The sequence below is a fragment of the Pyrgilauda ruficollis genome, unplaced genomic scaffold (assembly GCF_017590135.1).
Source record: "Pyrgilauda ruficollis isolate IOZ18807 unplaced genomic scaffold, ASM1759013v1 scaffold1, whole genome shotgun sequence".
NCBI lineage: Eukaryota > Metazoa > Chordata > Aves > Passeriformes > Passeridae > Pyrgilauda > Pyrgilauda ruficollis.
The window spans coordinates 7777318-7794267 of record NW_024508100.1 but is presented as its reverse complement, the minus strand read 5'-3'; the positions used below and the strand labels follow the sequence as shown (position 1 = coordinate 7794267).

The following is a 16950-nucleotide window of genomic DNA, read 5'->3' as shown; positions in this document are numbered from 1 at the left end:
AAATAAACTCTGATATACAAATGGTCCACACACTGATTAGCTTGAAAATAATATCTAAAGTAGTTTTCAGGGATCTGTTTGGCTCCTTTTTGTGGCAAAATAATTAGTTTTTTAATTCCATTTCTGTATTTTTATATCCAGAAACACAGCACCAAACATTTTGCAGTATCTTAATGTGTATTTCCATAGACTTGCCAGCAATTTTTCAAGAATTTGATATCATTTAGAAGCTGTAGGCTACATTTTCAAGTTTTCTTTTTTTAATTTTGTGTGTGCGTATGTGGTGGGAGAGATTGTACAGATAAAGCCACACTGTTTGGTTGTAGCTTTATTAAAAAGCTGAGCAAAGATTATTTTGCTACTTTTGTGCTGTTATCACTAAACAGATCTTCACATACAGCCACATCTCTTTATGAATTTTTAAAACCCAAAATGACCAGAAAGTAAGAAAAAGACCCAATATTTGCATGTAATGAAATCATATTTCTTACTTTTTATGGTCCTGAGCCTCTTCTTCTCCCTGAAAGATGCCTTTAAGATTGAAGATGTGAGAAATCAAAGAGAGAAGAAAACACAAGAAATATTTGCTTATCAGGCAGAATAATCTTTCAGTTAGACATTTCACAAACTTAATCAAAATTATCAGCCTGCTAAAGAAAGCAAAATCAAACATCCACATTTTACTGCATAGAATATGTATTTCATATAGCCAATGTACATGAAAATGGGTTAAAATTCTGCAAAACTATTTTAGCAAATACAAAGTACTGATTAGGAAAATATCCATGTTTTAATAATTCCAGTAAAAACTTTTAAAACATTACTAGTGATTTTGAATTTGGAGGTTTTTTACTTAATACTAATATGCTGCAATAGCATTGTTATGATATTCAGCTGTCTTGTCCCCACTGATCTGAACAGACTTGTCTCTGCCCTAAGTGCTGATACACCTTATTCCTCTTCTCATTATTTGTTCAATGCTAGCACACTAAAAAATGTGCCACAAATTGAAGCACATTACTCTGTCTTTTCCTGCCATCATTCCTACCATTTGAGCATATCTAGTTCTCTTATAAATGATCCTGAACAGCTCGAGGTGAACAGAGATCTCTCTTTCCCAGAATAAAGAGCAAAACTTGAGGGAGCATATTTTAAGTATAATAAGATGCTCAAAATCTTGTTGTCTGATTTTTTCTATATCATAGATTAAAAACTTACTTAATATATTTTTATAAGATCAAATTTTTTATCTCTCTCATTTTAATTCTTTTTCTTTCCTTTTAATTGTCTTTTAAGATTCAAATCCAGAGTCCTGAATACTCTCTTTAATTTCACTTTGATTGAAATTGAATATTCATAATGATTTGCAGTGTAATTCATTGAATGAAATTTTCTTAATACGTATTTTATGTCACTTATTGTCTCTGGAGATATTTAGCATAATCCTTCTAATATCTGAATGCTTTTTGGATGAGGTTGCAGTCTTTTTCTTGCCCCTTCTGCTGACCTTAATTCAGTTCAAATCCATTTCTTTCTGAGCATTTCTAGTGGTTACTGCTCTTCACTGAACAGTAACCTTTCTTCTCCCTTTTGTAATGGATCTGTCTGCTTTTGGAGATTGCTCTTGCATTGGAAAGATGCTTTTCTGAATGTGGTGATTGAACCTGCTTTGTGTTTGGGCAGTAGCAACTGTTGCTTGCCCACACGAGCCCCTTCACTCCTGACTCTGATTCCTGCTTGTTATTACTGGTTTGGGATTACCAATCCAAATGTCACTCTCTTCTTAGTGAGCCAAGCTACCTAAAAGTTTCAGCACAGCAGGTCCAAACTGGTAATTTTTCTACAGGTATACCTTCAAATTCACTTTTTTTTGAGAAAAGATTGCTCATACAAATGCCATTGTTTCAATAATCTGTTCCCTTCACGGTTTCATGGAGGGGGAAAAAAAAAACTACAGAGGGTAATCAGTATCTGGAGTATCCTTTTAAAATCTTCCAGCAAAAATGGTCAAAGTTTTCCCAAACAAGTAATGATGTCATTATAATGGCTACAGCCCACCATCCAAGTTGGGGAATGAAAGTTGCATGAGGGTGCATATGTCAGCATATTCTCCACTTTGAAACGTGGGCCTGGAAGGATCAGGATAACAGATGGAGATCCTCATCACTGGAGGCCAGAAATTAATTTCTATTCATAGAAAACTAAACACAAATACAACTCATAAAGACTAATTGGAAGTCAATTCACAGGCAGAGGAAAGAGGAGTCTTAATTTGTTCATCTCAGACTTTGGGGGGGAAGCACAACTATAAATCTGAGTCTGAGTACCTTTTTTTTTATTTTTTAAGTAGGTTACATGAGACAAATTATATCTGTGATAAATAAAGGCTGCATAACAGGTCATGACTTTCCATTGCCACAGGGAATTACCTCCATGAGTAATTGCCTTCATCTCTCTTTGTCCCACACTAACATAAATTTTCACTTGTTATGAGTCTCCATCAACTGAGTCATGAAGACTGAACTCCTTGTCCTGTTTTAAGGCAGCAATTTGTGTCCAGTTGCTGAAGCAATGCAGAAACAAGCCAGTAATGAGATAACATTATTACTGCCGGTCACTCTGATGTCCATGTGTCTGTTGAATACATTTGTAGATGAGCTGGAAAGGAAGGTGAATGGTGAGGTCACAAAGTTCACTTATGATACCAGAGTAGTCACAACTAAATCTGAGTGAAAAGAGCTGCAGTAGATAATGATAGCCATGGTTCAGGGTGGGAAAATGGCAGCTCAAACTCAGTGCTGATAAATGCAAATACAGTCAGAAGAAGAAAATCTAAATTTTACATTTAGGATAACAGACTCAAAATTAGCTTCAGTTATGAAGGAGGGAGAGTTTGAAAAGACTGTGGATAGCACAATGCTCAGTGGAAGGCTGAAAGGTATTGATATGTTCCTGCTAAAACATAGCTACAGATAAATCTATGTCCATATACATACACCTGCATCTTCTATTCTGCGTACAGCTCTGCTTCCTTATCTCAAAAAGGTTAAAAAGGACTTAGAAAGTTTTCAAGAAAAACAGGATTCGCCAGGGGGGTGACATGGGTCATGTTGAAGGGTTTAATAAACTTGAACTAATTTAAACTCAGAGAAGAGGCAATGATTATTCATTCTTTGCGGTAACTCAAGGTCACAAAGTTATCAGGCAGCAGGTTAATAAGAAAATCAACCATGCTTTTTTGTGAAATGCAACATGTTGCTGAGTGGTGGTTTGGATGTTAAACATAGAAAAAGATTCAGATGAGGATTAGAGAAATTCATGGGAAAAATCCATCAAGGTCCTTGAGATGTGAGGCTTCTAATGCAGTCATTGGTTCAGGAAATCTGGAAATGTCAGAGGTGAGGGGAATGTGCCACAGCAGGCATTTGTTTCCACTCAGCTTATTTGTTAACAGCATGCCCTAGTGTCTGAAATGGGCCACTATGAGAGAGGGGAATCTGTTAGATGGAATTGCTGGGTATGTGCATTTATGGCTTCTCACAGCTTACAAGGTTTCCATCTTCATATAGTCTTCACAATACCACAAGGGTAGAACAGTAAAATATACATATTTATGCATATGAGTATGCATATATTGCATATATGCAAGTATGCATGTATATATATCTAATATTTTGGAAATAGGAAAAGAATTGCAGACTTAGGTCAGTAAGAGATTTAGATAAGATTCAGACTGTCCATAGCTCTGTTCCAGGACACATCCCCCATCCTTTGGAAAGACCTCCCATTTGGAGGTAATTTTCCTGAGTCTCTCCTGGGGCTCAATACATGCTCCTGTTGAGGGTGAGTTTGATTTTTGACATTGACTAACCCAGGTGACATGGTGTTCAGTAGAGTGGCTTCTGGGGATCCCTGTGTTAGGCACCACCCTTCCTTGTGCAGGGAGGTTTGGTGATTAACTGAAGGCTGCAAATTATACTGTGCAATCACAAGTGAACTCCTGGCTCAGTCTCCTTTTGGGGGGTCCACCCTACAAGGAATGAAGGAGCTGCACCATTGATCAGACTTCTTCTGGAGCTAAGTTTGGAACTGGGGCAGAGAAATCTTGCATAGAAAATAGGTGGAGAGGGATGAGCCTGCAGAGAGGCGAGTGCAGGCTGTGGCTGTTCCCTGGCAACTCACAGCCTTTGATTCCTGGAAGTTGGTGCTGTGACAAGGGCAGGACTGAACCTGCTTACTTCTCAGACGCATATGCCAGCCTGAGAATGTTTATTGTCAGGTCAAATAATTAGGCAGAGGCAGACTGACTTAAGAGTTGTGTTGACTCTGTTCTGGGTGCCAGGTGCCCACCAAAGTCACTCAATCATGGCCCTCAGCTGGGCAGGGGAAAGAAAATACAACAAAAGGTCATGGGTTGAGGAAAGGACGGGGAGAGAGAAACCATTCACCAGTTATTGTTGTGGGCAAAACAGGCTCAGCTTGGGAAAGGTTAGTTTAATTTATTGCCAATAACTAAAGGACTGGGATAGTAAGAAATAAACCCCAAACCTTAAACACACCTTCCCTCTACTCCTCCCTTCTCCTGGGCTCAACTCCACTCCCAAAACCTCTGCCTCTCTGTGACAGGGGCACATGGGGCTGGGGAATGCAATCAGTTCACTACATGTTGTCTCTGCTGCTGTTTCCTCCTCACACTCTTCCTCACTCCAGTGTGAGTTTCCTCACACAGACTGCATTTCTCCATGAACTGCTACAGAGTGAGTCCCTCGGCCTCCATGTGATCTATCCATCTGCAGGTAACTGAACAAAAGGGTGAGCCTACACCCTGCAGGATACACACCCAAAGCAGGCTAGGAAATTAATGTCTTTTTTTAAAGATGATGGTTGGCCCACACTGCTGAGAAATATCCTCATTTGTGAGCAGGTGCCTATATTCTTAAAACTGGATTTTGGTTAACTAGAAAGAAAATTTTTCCCCTGTCATCCCAAAAGGTCTGAAGCAGAGTATGTTATTGGGAAATTTCATAGCTGCTTTCCTGTTCCTTGTAGATGTGGATCTGCAAACACTTTAAACTAGAAATTTTGTGCATGTTTTAAAATGTGCCTGAACAAGACAGATGTTGGTTAGGATGCACCTGGTCTTGAAGAGACAATAGCCCACTCTAAGAAACTCCTATTTTACTAATCTGAACCTGGCTTTAATATTAGTTTTAATCACTTGGTTTAGTCACATTTTCTTAAATGACTGCACATCATTTGAAGTCTTCATTTATTTACTTCATGTCTTTACTTATTTTGCTTTATCAAATCCCAGGATAAACCTCAGATCTCAAGATCTCAAGACAGTACAAGTCAATACACTATAGCCCCCAGTAGAGTTTTTCACTTGCCTTCTGCACAGTGACAGTGTTTCACATGTCACTCACGCTGTTTGTGCACCTGAGCCCGCTAGGTTTGATTATGAATTGCTGGTTGATAGAAAATTATATTCACAGCCATTTACTGAGTGTAATTGCTCAGCAGGAACCATCAACCTGAATCAATTATCCAAACTCTAAGAATATTTCCCCTAGGAAAGGGTGGGAGTAAATGCTGTGAGTGTCAGTGGTAGAAGAAGACATATGTGCTTCATGGGGTACTACCCCTAAAATTTTACTTTTCACATTCAGCTATAATAAAGCATAACTTTTCATCTGAAAATCATTCATTTAAATTTAAATTGAGTTAAAATATAGTTATTTGAATAGTTACTTGGTAGTCTACTGAACTATCCAAACACATACATCACAGTGTATTAGGAAAACAGACCTGAGATTTTAGCTGTTTCTATCAAATCAGTTGGTACCAAGAGAGCATGTCTGGGGTCAAAGACAGCCTGAGCCAAATAGTGGTTAGACAGTGAACAACTCCTGCCCACAGGCTGTACACAAGGTTTTTCAGAGTATCTGAAATACATGGGAAGTAGATGACCAAGTATTTTTCAAGATACAGACCAAGTCATGCAGAAAAGCCACTCCTGGCAGAGCCGGAGCCTGAATACACTACGGGCACGTCTGCAGGGATGAGCAGGCAATGGCACCCCTGTTCTCGCTGGTGATTTCATTACCCAGCTCTTGGCAGAGTTCATCACCTTGTGCTCATTACAGACTGATGGGACCATTCAAGTTCTGCTCCCCTGAACTCTATGGGTGCAAATTAGCTCTAATCCAGCAGTAAATTGGCTCTGCTGAGCAGTGCAGTCTGTGCTGAGCTGGTAGAGCCACTAAACAGGAAGGGCCTTGAATCTGTTTCTCAAAGAGGGAAGGCATATATGTTTTTATAGAGATGTAGCAAGCCTGTATCCCTTTAACTTAATATATCTAAAAATAATTTCTGTAGTTTAAGCTCCTTTAGTACTCAGTGAGGAGACACTTGTATCTCCCAAGACTGATCTGTGATACATATATTGGATAGCTTAGACCCAAAGCAATCAATCTAGGTTGGTGACTCTATTTATCATGTAGAGAGAGCCTGAACTAATCTTTCAGTTTTCTGCAGTTAGCTGGCATAAAATCCATCCCACATCTGTGCACTCAGATAATTTCTGAATGTCAGTTCTGCAGGCATGGGTGCTCTGTGCTCTGACCCCCCTCTCTGTGTCAGTAGTCAAGGGCATCTCATGCAGCACAAAGCATCACTTGTGAACCAACTGCTTTGTGTGCCCACAGCCATGGGGGCAGGAGACCAAGGACAAGCAAGCCACAGCTGGAAACATTTTCCAGGAAGTGCCAAAGATTCATGACATCCACTCTTGGTTGGTGGTTATATGGAGTCACTGCTTGGGCCCAGGTTTCCCAAAACACTCACTTGCTATAACACAGAGCAGGGAGGATTGTGTTCCATTTAAAGCTGCTCTGCACACATTGGTTCTCTACACAAACTCCAGATCAAGGGGAAATTGTCTTTGTTTACAGACTAATTTTCACTCTGGAGTTGTGTGACTCAGCTCTGATGTTGCCGAGTGATGAGTGTTGTCTCTGCTTCAGCAGCTCCTTGGTTCTGCCCTGGGCTGCCCCAAGCTTCTTCTGGCACAGAGCGGGATTGTGCCTTCCTTGTTTACTCAGAAATGCTTAGAAAATTCATACACTTTTCAGTGATTTCTGTTTTCCTGAAAAGACTTCTGAGATCACTCTGTGAAGAGACTGAAGAAAAGCCCACTATTAACTCTCCCATGCTTTCTGCTCCTCTGCGAGGCATAAAGTGGGATTTTTAATAAACAAACCAAAAAGGAAATTAGCTATATACAGCTGTCTTTTGAGATAGTTTTAATTAGCTATATGATTACTTAGTTTAATTAATTAGATATCTAAGGTTGGGATTCTTTTGAATCCTTCATCATTTTTAAAGTGTTTCACTCTCCTTTCATTGCTACTCCTTTTTTTCCCCCCTTATCCTGTGTTTTCCACCTTCACTGCTGTTTTCTACCTATTTTTCATAAACAGACAGACTTCCAGACTTCTCCATTGTTAACATGGTCCCTGGCAAAATTTTTCCCAGGCCAAAGTCACTCTTTGGAGCAAATCCCTTCATATTTCAGGGGTTATCATAGACAAAAGGCCGCCCAACAAGCAGCTGGAATGCAACAGCTCTGGTCTGCAGATTAGAGATTAGCCAGAAGGATGTGAGGCAGTCTCTGCCACTCACTCAGCTCCCAGGCACTGATCCCTACCCTTGGGAGTGAATGCAGCCAATGCCTAAAATGCAGGAATTACATTTCCATGAGTGCTCTATTTGCTGTCTGTCACGAGAGTCCTCCCTGATACCACTGGGGAATAGGAAATGGATGGATAATTTGTCAGATGTTCAGGTTACCAGGTAATTTAAGAAGGATTGACAATTATTTCTGCTATATGTTGTTATGAAGTTAGAGCACATGCTTTCAAATTGGAGGATTTCATTGTATTTGGGCAAACTTGACTCTGTTCCTTAAGATTTACACTGAGCAAAGTTACTATTTTCTTCTTTATGAATGAAAGTATAAGTTAAGCAAATTGTCTGAATTTCTGATCACCTCATTTTTGCTAACTATTTTTTTTTAAAAAGCAAATCTAGGAATTTTCAGTGTTTTATGACAAATTTTATGGATATTTTGTTTTGAAAAGTAAAAATACTCTTCCCAATATACTTATTTAATTAAAAATAATTCAGTCGGAACCCCTTGCTCACTTCTTCCTTCTTTATTTCATATAGTTGAATGAAAACCCGGGCACAAGAAAACTAGTAAGCAGAATAAAGGAGATATAAGAGAGTGACACTCATTTACCATTGTAAAATACTGCCAGCTTCTTCCATTCTCATAAAAATAGAGCACAGCAAGGGCCAATTTTTAAGAGAAACCTTAAAACATGCAGGCAGAAAATGATTAAGTGACTGTGTATCAAAGTCCATCCTTATTCCTGACAGAATAAAGCAGAAGACAAGCCAAGCTGCTCATTGTCCCAGAAGTCATGCTCCATTATCAGTATTTCCACAATCATTGCCTGCAGTTGATATTAAAATGATGGCAGAAAAATAATGGGTGAAGTTTTCAAAGTGGAGTGAGAGATGCACGTGTATACAGCCCATTATTTTTGAAAAGACATGGATGCACTGCAGGACCTACATTTTAGTGCCAGAACCTTGCCCTGTTTTTGCTGTACATCTGATTTACTGAGCTGCTATAGAGGTTAGACAAGGGTTTCATAAATGATAGGTTTTGCATGATTTTGGGGAAGTGACTTCTTCTGGCTAAAGCATGAGAGATTGTGGGTGCTGTGGATATTTTTGCTCAGTACCAAGCCAAGGGAAGTGTCCTTTTGGGGCTGCCGGGTGAGCTGATGCAGAAAATGAGCTGGTATGGCCAACACCAGTAATTTCCACCTGCCAACCTCCTACTTAACACTGAACACTTATTATTTAGGACTGAGATGTAAACTAAACATTTCCCTTTTCATGAGGGATATACCGACATGCAAAGTTCAAACTACCAAGCAGCTTTGTGGTTATAATTTTTATCACACCTGGTGTGAGCCCTTTTGAATCCTCACAGTCCAAATACTTCTGTTCTTTCTAGAATAGGTTTCTCTACATAAAACCACTTAAAAATGTGAGTAACATAGAGATATAGTCTGTACTTGTTCCACAAGAAGGAAATCTTATTGCCAGTTAGACTGCGAAGTCCCATTAAGTTTTCCTTTTTATATCTTTTGACTAGAAATAAAGGAGATGGATGGGGATGTAGTTAGTGGAGCTCCAGACTGCCACAAATGTTACAAACCCTTTGGGTTGAGCATTTCATCTTTGTTTTGTGTGGAAGCAAGCCTTGAAGCCAGTTTCCATAACCAGCTGCTAACTACTTCCATTTCCTTAGGAAGAAATATCTGTACCATTTGGTAAAAGTGCTTAGTTATCAGACAAACAAGTTAGTTGTGTTCAGGGACAGGCAGTGGTGGTGTGGGACTAGTTAAAGAGTCACCAACTTGAGGAAGAAATTGTGTTGACCAGTTGTGATTTATTCATCCAGGCATTTTTTGGTTATGTTGGTATACAAATTTGGGTAATACCACACGGAATAAAAATTAAAATTAGACTCAAACAGTGGGAAAGAGCAGTGGTTACCAAACTGACACCTTGCCTTCCCTCGGTGCCAAGATACCTCTCACTCCATCCTTGGCTATCTTAGCAACTTGCTCCCATCTTGCTGGACATGCTGGGTGTCCCCAGTTCCGACAGGATCCCTGTGAGATATTGCTGCTGTTGGGATCTTACTTTGTGGAGTCCCTCTACAGAATTATACCACCCTGTAAAAATTATTTGGATGAAAGTTTTTCAACATGATAACATCGAGCAATTTTAGTTGTATGGCATAGCTTACAGGTTTCTATTTTCTATGGGTGGGATATAAAAAATAGTGCCTATCTCTGTCTCTTTTTGGCTTCTTTTAAGCCCTTCACAAAATGCCATTGCTAGATCTTTTCTATTGAGAATGAAATGTTGCTAATGCTATGTTATTTGCCAGCTAATTCTAAAAATATGGGATTTGGACATTAGGACATTTACTGCTTTTTAAAAAGTCCCCTTGTGACTTCTGTATCTGTGGTCCAGTAGCCAAAACACATGACATGGTCAGAGACGTGTAGATGAAATAGTTCCTTCCTGAGCACAGTCATTCCTCATGGCACATCAGTCATTTTCTTCCTCTGATTCCAACATGTTCAGAATTAGCTTTACAGCAAGGCCATCTGCACAAACCATCAGCATTACTTCTGTGTAGCTGCTAAATCATACAGCTGAGATGAGTTTCTGATTATTTAGCAAACTGTCTTCCAGGATTCATGAATTTCAAAAAGCCAACGTAGATATGCCTCATCTGTTCTGATCTCAGTCCCCATCCCTTGGAAGAATAACTGGGTAAATAATCCACAGATTTATTTATTCCTCAGGACTTATCTCAAGGGATGTGAAAGTTTTCATTATTAGGCTTTTGTTTCCTACAATAAAACTAGTTTCTATAATTCATTTTATTAAGTTCTTCTTTTCCCCAGACCAAAAGCATCTATTTTCTCAAGCAAAGTGAAATACCAAGAAACCAAGGTAAAATGCTAAATCTAGAAATGGCAAAACAAATCCACTGCCCACTCAGACTGTTCTGTTTCCTCCACCCTCAGGACACTCGATTTGCAACTTTGGCAAACTCACTTGCAGATTTTTCATAATAAAAAGACTTTCCTTCAGAATGTGGTGAGTGTGGGAGTCTCAGGGGAGGGGCAGCTCTGCCTGGCTTGAGTTCTCTTTGTCAGTAGAAAGTTTCTTTTGTCCTCTCATGGTTGCAGAGAGCAGGCCCACAGTTTGAGACAACTCCTGGTATTTCTGAGCCTTCAGTTTCACCCTGAGAGCCTGGCAAGACCCACTGAGGAATGCATCAGCTGCACAAAGGTGGTACCATGCACCAGGCAGTGTAACAGCCTCCACATGGCCCTCAAACACAGCAGCTACATTTTGCAAAGCCTGATGCCAGTGCTCTGTACTGCTATAGTGGTTTGGACCCAGTATTTTTCCCTCTCCCCCGGATTCCCTTTCACTGACTGATATCAGATTCAAGATCCAGTATCAGAAATCAATGCTGCAGGAATGCTACTATAATATCTGAGTATTGAGAAAATAAGATCCTTAAAAACCAATTCATGGCTCACACAGGCTCTTTCTCTTTGCCAGAAATACTGACAAAACCAAGATTTGACTGGAGGTTCAGTTACTGTTCTTGATGCATTCCTGTAGTGTCTGGCACCCGCTTTCTTCCTCGCTGCTGGAGTGGAGTTTGTGCAGTGCTCAGGGTCACACACTATCAATATTGCATGGAAGCAACCACTTTCTTCCTCGCTGCTGGAGTTTGTGCAGTGCTCAGGGTCACACACTATCAATATTGCATGGATCAATGATGAAAAGAAGGAAAACTCTTTTCTGTTCAGCAGAGCCACTCTCAGTTCCCAGCATAATTGCCTCTGAGACTCCTTATGTATTTGTACAGAACTGTCGTGGAATAAATGCAATAGACACAGTTCAAACTAATTTTCATCCTCTTTTCCCTGCTGTTTTTTTGTTCCATATGACTATATCCACTAGAACCACTTGTTCACTTTTTCATCCATAGCTGGCCATTTTATTATTTATTCTTAGCCAACAGTATTCAGCACAGGAACAGGTACCTGCTTCAGATCCACCACAAAGTCTCCATCAATCCATTCATTCTCCATGGGCCTTTATAAAGTTATCACAGCCTGTAGCTGCATCAGCTTAAAGGCAAGAGAAGTCATTCACTGGAAAGCAGCTTCCTACAAATGATTTATTGCACTAGTGTCATTTTTGAACACAATGGCCCAGGCTGCATTTATTTTGCCATGATTACAGGAAACATGTCAAGATACTCACATTTTTAAAGGCTTAGAACATCTGACAGAAAAGTGCTCTGGGTTTGACACCAAGGAACCAAGAATGCACCAGAAAGAGAGAAATTTCACTTCTGTAAGTCCAATATTTTAACTGAAGAGACTGTGCACACATATTTCTTTGTGTCTTGACCTGAGTCTGCAGTTTTGAGTTAAAGAGAAATACAAACCAATTGCTTTATTTTATTTTTTCTGAAACTGCAGTGCTGTTGGGAGGACAGCTCAGTCTTAGGAAATCTGCAATTTTGACAGTTATGTTGAATCTGCAACTTTTCATTCTTTGTCATTGAACTTATCCTACTACGCAGCCTAAAGACAAACTTCAATATTCTTCTTCATCTAGAGAACAAAGCTGAGCTGCAAGCAATTCCCTGCTGGCCCCAAGTTTTCTACTGGCTTTCATTAAATGTTTGTGATTTTCTTTCTGTCCTGCCATAGTTGTTGCAGTCCTCTTCTGTTCAGTATTTTATTTTCTATGCTTGCTTTTAGCCAGTCTGTTCTCTTTACTTTTGTATTTTTATATATTCAATAATGCATACAGGCATAATTATACATGCAGTATAATTATATTTTGGTTGATTACACATGCCACCTTCTTTTCTAATTATCACAGACACCAGACTTGTAATTCCTTGTTTCACTCAGGCCTGTGAGACACAGAGCAGCACTTAGAGACACAAAGTTCTCAGCTTCCATCATTCTTGACAGCAGCTGCTTGACATCTGATGAGAGAAGCTGAGACACAGAAATGTGCAGCAATTTGTCCAAAGGTGACAGGGGTGGAAACAGAATCAGCATCTCCTGGTTCTTAGTCCAGTTTCCCAGCCCCAAGGGTACACTGCTAAGCAGGTTTTTGTATGTCTACAATAACTAAACCCCTAGAGTGAAATCCTTAATGTAATTTTAATAACTGAATACAGTGATTGATAAATTATTGAAGAGTTAAATAGCAGTTAATTTTTTATCTCATCATCAGGTTAATAACCTATTGCTTACTTTGATAATTTGAAATATGTGTAGTGAATCTAGATACAGAAAAAGTGTCTGAAAAGGAAATACAGTGAAGCATTGCTAAAACAATATATTTCTTTAAGATTTCCAAATCCCCGTATTCTGTTTCAATAGTAGACCTGGGAGTAGGAACAGGATAAAAGAAAATAATGGAAATAAATCAGCATTATTAACCACCTCTGTAGAGAGTGAAAAAATTGGAGCTGGCCAGAGGTATCTTTTGAACTCAGCATGGGCTTTATTTCTCTCCTTTTTCCACTGTCCTCCCTACATGCATTCTGCCTTTGTGCCAGTTTGAGTGGTTCTCAAAATAAATTTAAAAATTGGTGTTTTCTTGCTTCATGTTGAGAGAATTCTTATTTTCCTTTTAAATTGAGCAGTGCAGTAAATGCCTTCTTTTTCAGCATTTTACAAACAAAGGAAATATACAATTCCAGGAAGAAAGCACTTTACGTGTCTTAGACCAACGCAATGATTCCTCAGATCTCTATAGAGCCAAAGTTTTTCTCACTCCACTTTTTAGCAGTTTGCAAGGTTTGCCACCCACACTTTGCAACACAAGTTTCCAAGCACTGCAGTCTTTTCCCTCAATGCCTACAAAGTCCTCAGTCTTGTACCAGTAGCTCAGATGCCGAGATGTTTCAAGTCTCAAGCTGAACTCTCTTGCTCTCTTGGTAGTCTCTTGGATCTTTTTTGAAGATCTTGTTAAAAAAACCCAAACCAGCAAGCAACCAAAAAACACCCCAAACCAACAAACAACCAACATCATCACATCTGCTGTCTTCCATAGTGCCAAGACAGTTTAAAGAGCTACACTCTCCATTCAGTGGTGCAAAAATTATAATTTTCTTAAAGTCATTAGGGTGAAAATCCATTGTCTTAATGCTTCATCAACATTAATTTAAGCAACGGTTCTAAAGCTGTTTCACTGATGTTTTAACTGGAGATGATGGACAAATTTCTCTTAAGGAAAGGAATCTTCCTCAGCTCATTTGTCATGAACATTGGTGAAGATAATTCATTGGCTTTTCAGCTGGGGACTCACATTGTCTGTGCTATCCTCTAATAATTCACTCATACACTGACCTATAGACTTAACAGTATCCATTGAATTTCTGATGCACTTAAAAATCTTCACCAAAAATGCTTTTGGCAATTTCTTCCTCTAAATTGTTGTCTTCAATCTGCCTTACAGCTTTTCATTTAATGTGACTGCCCTTTTACACAGTGTTCCAAGTTTTTTGGTTTTTTTTTTTTTGTTTGTTTGTTTTTTTGCTTTAACAGCCTCCCTTGCTCATCTGTTTAATTACAGTATTTTCATGTCCCATCACATTCTCTTCTGAATGTTCAGTATGGTGTCTCCATATTGTTTATGCCACTTGGAAGTATTTAAGCCTTTGAAATGGACCCTTCAAATTTGATTTTTGCATGCTTTTCCACTGACTATTTTCTAGGTATTCTATATTACTTGCAAAGTTGGGGTTTTTTTTGGAGTATAGCATATATACCTTTTATAATTGCTGTACCAAAGCGCTCTTCCATAATGTCTCTGGTGCCAAGTCTTGGTGCCTTTTTGAGTAATACTATTTCCCCTTTTGAGAAAAGAAACACTCAGAGAAAAAATCCTTCAAAACAATAGTTGTTCATGTTAAAAAAAAAATAAATTCCCACCACATAGCTTCTCCATGAATCCTTATATCTTTTCTGAAAGTTACATCTTTACACAGTGTTTGGAGGAAAATACTGAATATGACATGAATCACAGTAAAATTACAGAGATTGCTGTTGAGCAGAAATGCTGAGAAGCTCTTTGATAACAGGTTGGTGGGGACTGCAGGTGCTTCTAGGGCTGTTGCTGTTCTCTAGAAAATTTTGTCAAAAGATAACTTTGCAGTCTTTAAGCATATGGTTTTGTTGCTGGTGTTCCTTGACACTACTCATGAGGCTTTGATAACATGAAATAATAACAAGAGGAATACTGAAAATACTTTCATCTCATGTTTTTTTTCTCTTTTAATGGATGAAGATTACTGATAATTTTGTAGGACAACAGAGGGGGGCAGCTGTTGTGTGCCCAGTCAGCAGCTTTCATCAGCCTCCAGCTGGAGGTTTTACCAAGTCACAGTCTGAGCAGAGGTGCTAAAGCCAGCATTCTCCTCTGCTGGCTCTTTATGGTAGGCTTTAAGGGCAGCAGGATTTGTCCAAGACCTAATTGCACATATCTGGGAGGAAGCAATCAGCAGTGTTTAGAGGCAATGGCAGCTATAAAGCTCAAGCAGTTAATGCAGGTGAAATGATGCAGGAACATTTTATACCCAGGAGGATGTGGCTATCCACAGGGCAGACAGCAGCTGTCCTTCCCATACAGCTACCTGCACATGACAGCTCTATCCATGTTTTTACCCTCTGGCAGATTGAGAAGACAGCAGGATCAAAGTGGACAGACTTCCAGCATTGACAGCAGAGCATCTCTTCAGAGCCACGAGAAGCTCCAAGACGGGCGGAACAACAATTTGCTGGGACACGGCTGCACCAGGGGCTGCAGCAGTTAGTGAGCCCAGCCCTGCTCCTGCACAGGCAGGAGAGGGGGGCTCCTCTCCCTCTGCACCCCTGCATCCCGCCTGGCCCCTCCAAACCAGGATCCCTGGCCAAGGACAAACCCACACAGCACACTGGCTGAGATTTTCCACGTACAACTCTGCCCTCCTCTTGACTCTGCCACTGGAAAAATGACCATCAGCAGCAAAATACAGTTTTTTAAGTAAGCGTGACTTTTGTTTTCAAAATCCTGGAAGAAAACTTGAAACAATTCGTTAGGCAGCCTCTCAAAGATTGCCACATTCCTGGATATTTGCAAGAGACAACTGGGGCCAGATTTATCTTGAGGGCTTTAATATTACCCCGAATCTCTCTGTTAATTAAAATGGTCCAGTTTGAAATTTTGTGAAACTGCTGGACACAGCTGTCTCTAAGCAACTGCTGTTGAGTTTATAACAGATGTACATGATGTAAATACATTAATGTAGTGTCAAATAAGCCAAACACTGAATAATTTCATTTAAATACCTGAAACTCATTGAAAAAGTTGCAGTGTAAGTGTATTCACATTGTTCTTTAACATCATGTGTTCTGCTTTGTAGTAAAAGGTGTGACCCTGGCCAAGTCAAAGTTTTGCTAGTGACTTCAGTGGACGCAGGATCAGAAACACCTTTTTATTTGTAACAATAGGCTGACTGAGCCAGAGTTGAAAAGCAGCTTAGTAAGGAGAGCTAAAAACATTAAGGATTTGCTCAGATCCATAGCTAGGTGTTATAAAATGTTAAAAAGTTACATGTGTCTCTGTTTTCATGGATCTATTCTGGATGAAACTATCTGGAATAGAAAGAAACCTACTTTGGTCGAAATATTGCTGACACAAAATCCTTTTATTTTAAACAGCAGCCAAAATTCCAAGCATTTATGATATTTTACAACTTGTACATTCACATTTTGATATTAAATGCATGTTTTTTCTGTCTATTTGTGCTTTTGTTTTGAAGGGTTACCACCTGTAAGCAAATTTCATTTCAACTTTTTAAATCAAGTAGGTTAGGTTTTTGGAAGTGGAAAACATTTAATTTGAAATAATCTATTTTTACAACATCATTCCATTCTTTTACAAAACAAAGTTCTTTGTAATTGAATCTATTGTAAATTTTGTTTCATGTTATATGTAATTTTGGTCACAACTTTTTCGCAAATACAGATTTTTATCACTCCATGAAATGATATGGTGTTCTGTATTATCAACAACAAACAGTTTACAAATGTACAAAGGAAAAGATTTTATGTCTTTCACTAGCATGGTGTTGGTCTTCTTGCTTATTTGGTCATAGACTGAAATAATCATATGATCAAGCAAAGGAGCAAAATTTTTCTGCTCATAAGAGGATAGATTTCATTGCCCAGAATAAACTATTTCCCATCCATCCTTTAT

The 16950-nt window shown here is 39.2% G+C and overlaps 1 protein-coding gene across 1 annotated transcript in view; it reads left to right on the top strand.

Annotated features, from left to right (window-relative positions):
- STK32B (serine/threonine kinase 32B) overlaps positions 1 to 15526 on the top strand; it is a 155299-nt gene extending 139773 nt beyond the window's left edge. Inside the window, exon 12 of the mRNA XM_041490309.1 lies at positions 15388 to 15526. Coding sequence (XP_041346243.1) covers positions 15388 to 15526 — 139 coding nt within the window. The remainder of the gene's footprint in view (positions 1 to 15387) is intronic.
- The last annotated feature ends 1424 nt before the right edge of the window (positions 15527 to 16950 follow it).